The sequence below is a fragment of the Dioscorea cayenensis genome, chromosome 7 (assembly GCF_009730915.1).
Source record: "Dioscorea cayenensis subsp. rotundata cultivar TDr96_F1 chromosome 7, TDr96_F1_v2_PseudoChromosome.rev07_lg8_w22 25.fasta, whole genome shotgun sequence".
NCBI lineage: Eukaryota > Viridiplantae > Streptophyta > Magnoliopsida > Dioscoreales > Dioscoreaceae > Dioscorea > Dioscorea cayenensis.
This window is the reverse complement of record NC_052477.1, coordinates 20,359,153-20,364,256: the sequence shown is the minus strand read 5'-3', so window position 1 is coordinate 20,364,256 and position 5,104 is coordinate 20,359,153. Positions and strand designations below refer to the sequence as shown.

At 34.5% G+C, this 5,104-nt stretch overlaps 1 protein-coding gene across 1 annotated transcript; it reads left to right on the top strand.

Annotated features, from left to right (window-relative positions):
- The first annotated feature begins 1,245 nt into the window (after nucleotides 1–1,245).
- On the top strand, nucleotides 1,246–2,268 carry LOC120265137 (uncharacterized mitochondrial protein AtMg00810-like). The gene is made up of 2 exons (XM_039273038.1): nucleotides 1,246–1,627; nucleotides 1,727–2,268. The coding sequence occupies exons 1-2, from the start codon at nucleotides 1,246–1,248 to the stop codon at nucleotides 2,266–2,268; spliced, it is 924 nt and encodes a 307-aa protein (XP_039128972.1).
- The last annotated feature ends 2,836 nt before the right edge of the window (nucleotides 2,269–5,104 follow it).

Sequence of the window (5,104 nt, the reverse complement as noted above, 5' to 3'; positions counted from 1 at the left end):
ACTCCACAGCAAAATGGTGTTGCTGAAAGGAAGAATCGGCATATAGCAGAAGTATGCAGAAGTATGCTACATGCCAAGAATGTGCCAGGGAGATTTTGGGTTGAATGCATGAGAACGGCAGCTTACATCATCAACCGGCTTCCGCAGGAGAAGATGGGCTTTCTCTCTCCATTCCAAAGACTATGGAAAATCAAACCCATAGTAAGTCATTTCAAAGTCTTTGGATGTGTGTGTTATGTTTTTGTACCAGACCATCTTCGTACCAAGTTCGATAAGAAAGCAGTACGATGCATCTTTGTCGGCTATGATGATGAGAGAAAAGAATGGAGATGCTATGACCCGGCGTCTGGACTCATCCACACATCCAGAAATGTGGTCTTTGATGAAACTTGAGCTTGGTGGCCTTCAACAGACTCAGTTCAACCAAATATGAAGGAGACTGAGCCAATAGTAGAAGAACAGTTACAAGACCAGGCTCAAGAGGTACCAACAACAACTGAAGAAGACATAAGTCCAAGATCATTAAAGACTAAGAGCACATGGAAGACAGGAGTTCATGGAGAAGCTGAAGAAGACCCTGCATATTTGCCAGAAGAAATGCCTCCACCCTTAAGGAGATCATCCAGGGTAAGACATCCCAATCCTAAGTATGCAAATGCTGCACTAATCATGGAAGTTGAAGAACCAACATCCTATCAAGAGGCAATTAAAATTAATAAATGGAAGAAAGCTATGGAGGAAGAGATAGTTGCTCTCAAGCAAAATCAGACGTGGGAGTTGGTGCCAAAGCCAGAAGAAGCAAAACCAATCTCATGTAAGTGGGTGTATAAGGTGAAAACTCGAGTAGATGGAACAGTCGAAAGGTACAAAGCTCGACTTGTGGCACGAGGTTTCTCGCAACAGTATGGAATAGACTATGATGAGACATTCAGCCCAGTAGCAAAGATAACAACAGTGTGAGTACTATTGGCACTAGCTGCAAACAAAGGATGAAAGCTCTGGCAGATGGATGTGAAGAATGCCTTCCTACATGGAGAGCTTGATAGAGACATCTACATGGATCAACCATAAGGATTTGAGAGCAAGGCTCATCCAAAGTATGTGTGCAAGCTCAAGAAGGCATTATATGGCTTGAAGCGGGCTCCAAGAGCATGGTACGGGAAAATTGCAGAATTTCTTGTACAAAGCGGCTACAGGTTGACAGCATCAGACTCGAGCCTATTCGTCAAGCACACTAGAGGCAAGATGGCTATAGTACTGGTGTACGTTGATGATCTAATCTTAACCGGAGATCTCACTGAAGAAATCCAGTGCACAAAAGAAAATCTTTCAATCCGGTTCCAGATGAAGGAGCTTGGAGAGTTGAAGCATTTTCTGGGGCTCGAAGTCGAGAAGACAAAGGATGGTATATTCCTATGTCAACAAAAATATGCAAAGGATCTTCTAGAAACATACGGGATGCTGGAGTGCAAACCACTATCTACACCAATGGAGCCAAACATTAAGCTTCGTGCAGGAGAGGGGAAAGATTTGGAAGATCCAAGGATGTATCGACAATTGGTAGGTAGTCTTATCTATCTAACTCTTACTCGACCTGACTTGGCATATGCAGTTGGAGTAGCAAGCCGTTACATGCAAAATCCAAAGAAGCCACATTTGTAAGTAGTTCGAAGGATACTTCGATATTTGAAAGGAACTGTGGATTACGGTATTTTATACCGTAAAGGTGAAGGATGCCAAGTAACTGGATACTGTGACGCTGATTACGCTGGAGACTGTGATACAAGGCGATCGACTACAGGATACATCTTCAGTCTAGGATCTGGAGCAGTGTCATGGTGCAGTAAGAGGCAACCTACCGTATCTCTCTCCACCACCGAAGCTGAGTATAGAGCAGCGGCTATGGCAGCACAAGAAAGCACGTGGTTGATGCAATTACTAAAAGATCTTCATCAACCGATTGAACAGGTAATGCTTCATTGTGATAACATGTCAGCAGTGTGTGTAGCAGAAAATCCAATGTATCATGCTAGAACCAAGCATATTGAGGTGCACTACCACTTCCTAAGAGAAAAAGTGCTGCAAGGTGAAATCCATATGAAGCTGACGCCCACAGAAGAACAAGTTGCTGATATCTTCACTAAAGGCCTTAGCACAAAGAAATTTGAAGATTTACGTGCACAACTAGGGATACTCAAGAAAGCATCAATGCAAGAGAAAACGATGCTGAAGGGGAGTGATAAGGAGCAGCACCTAGAATGTTCTTGACTCATCAAAGAAGCTTCACAAAGTTCCACCGCCTCACACATTCAAAAAATCTATAAATCCAGAGCATTCTAACCACCGACTTACCACCCTATAAATACATGCTCTCCATTGCTAATGTAACCATGAAAAAAAGCAAGAAAGCTAAGAGAGTGAATTGATCATCCTAGAGTGAGAGTGAGTGATCATCCTAGAGTGAGAGTAAGTGTGAGTGCATAGTGAGAGAAAAATTAGAGTGAGAGAAAGAGAGTGTCTTGTAAAATATTTCAAATAATTAATAAAATTAAGTTTCATATATTCTCTCTCTACTCAACATTATATTTTTTCTCTTGACAGATAAAACTAATGCCATGTTAGCAATTGAATGAAATGATTTTTTTTTCTATATTTTCTGATTAAACTTGCCTTGGTAAATATGCATATTTTCATAACCCATAAAAGTTGAGTTGACAGACAACTAGGGAACAATTAAGTACTAGGATAGATAAATATTGATTGTTTCATCGGACCAAGAATAAAATATGTTAAACTTGGTTTTATATCTGCATTACTGTGATTGCAATTGTCCATATACATATTAAAACTGTTGTTCAATTTGGAAGCACTTGCAAATCAAGTTAAAAAAAAATATGCCCTAGTTTGGGCTTATGATGAAGCGAAGTAGTGCCAAATATTTTGTCATCAATTACACTAAGAAGATGATTTTGTTTTTTCCTTTATAATTATGAACAAGCCATGCGCACATCCCCACTATTAAGTTAAGGAGAAATTCAAACTCTTGACCACATTCGTTTGGAAGAGAAATAAAATCTTTCATCTTCGAAGAGTGATAAAATTATAAAAAGATAAAAAATCAAGCATAGTATTTGTGAAAATAGAACTAAAGAGAGGCAAAGATATCATGGTTTTCGTGAGAATAGAGCGATGGATGGTGAAGATGTTTGAAAAAAAACTATATTAAATAAACCAAATCATTATTATAGTTCACTCTCAATGCAATGGGACATTACTAACTATTGTTTTCAATAACATACTTTTTATAATAGTATAAAAATAATTTATTATATGTATATATATATATATATATATTGGGGTGTTGGTTTGTATATAACTCTCTCTCACACGCACAATCTCAATACATATATATACACAAATATATATTGGTATTTGTTTGTTTTTTGAATTCCTATTTTTTTAAAAGATTTTTGTGTTTTCTGAAATGATATATATTTATACATATTGGGATGTTTATTTGTATACAATAATATATATATATATATATATTTACCATTGGTGCAGTGTTTGATTTTTTGGGCTTTTATAATTTTCGAGTGACACATTATATATAATTGTATACAATGTACACATCTATTGTATTTTTAAGATACATTTTATATATACTTATTACTTTTGTTTTTAAGGTTTTCTTGTGTTTTACTTTTATAAAAGGTAATATATGTAATACCTATGTATATAATATTGGTCTTTGGTTAGTTTTTTTTTTAATTTTTTTATTAAGGAATCTTAGTTTTTTAAATATTTTTTAAACAATTTGCATCATTATATACTCGCTTGAAGATTAACATGCTAATTTTTATGTCGTTAACTTGGTCAGTAAGGTAGTGCGTATGAGAACCTTTAAGGTAATATTTTTTTGAAAATTGGTTTGAAAAACTTATATTTTAAACATCATACTTTGATTTTAATTAATAGTAAATTAAATTGATCAATAATAAATTTTAATATTAAACTTTTATTGGTCAATAATAAATTTTTTAAAAAACAATAATAAATGTAATAATGATTCCAAAATCCATTAGAAATGGTATTGGCCACTTAGAATTTTGAGAAAGTCAACTCCCAGTAAGTCATTAGTACTTCAGTTTGAAGGAATTATTAGGCTATTTAACACCTTTTTTTTAATTAAATATGGTGATAGCTTTTACGGATCGATCCCTTGAAGTAACCCTCTCATTTGGTAAGTCATACTAGGTATCTGACTTTTCAAAATTAGCCTCACATATAAAAGATGGTAGTTTTAACCACCAAATGCACATCTTCTATCTTTTGGTAGGGCATACAAAGAACTTGACTTTATAAGAGTGGCTTATGGCATAAATTATAGCTATTTTACAACAACAATTTCACCACTTAAATAGATTCTTCAAACATAATCTCTCAAAGGTATCTGGTTTGTGATGTAAGAGGGACTATGTGTTCAAGTTAATACAAAGGAACCAAGAACAAAGCACAACATAAAAATTAGTCTATCAATGGATCCACAAAACACATATCATTCTCATAAGGGAAGATGCTCTTAATCATTAATATCGTAAGCCATCATATATCTACACTAAAGATAAAATCCCCAAATGATGAAATCTATACCCTTTCCCCACATTTATAGTTATACATTGTCCCTAACGTACACAATAAACCATAAAATAAGATAGTGATAATTTGAAAGGCATGTGCAAGATAAGATAAATGCAATAAATAAATAAATAAACTAATTAATTAAACTAGCTTAATTCCCTAAAAATTATGTAGCAAAATCAATATAGCTTTGTTGCAAATTCCATTCCAGTCATGTTCTCACTTATTTTTTACCCATTGAAGAAGTCGAGAATTTTAGAGATTTTTAAGAAAAATAGAAGCTAAGTGCAACAAAATCATACATACTAGTACTTAAAATTTAATAAGTATAAAACATCAAAGAAAATAAAAAATACTCAAAATAACAAAATAAAAATAAAAAGAGGCAATTATGACATATGAGTCAAACCTCCTATTGACTATACGGGTACAACATAGAATAAACTTCCATTGTCTACTGGAC

What these genes read in the sequence shown, in the direction of transcription:
- LOC120265137 (XM_039273038.1), top strand. Translation starts at nt 1,246, where the DNA reads ATGGCTATAGTACTGGTGTACGTTGATGATCTAATCTTAACCGGAGAT. An exon ending in TGCAGTTGGAGTAGCAAGCC is followed by an intron (nt 1,628 to 1,726) that starts GTTACATGCAAA and finishes TATACCGTAAAG; the next exon opens with GTGAAGGATGCCAAGTAACT.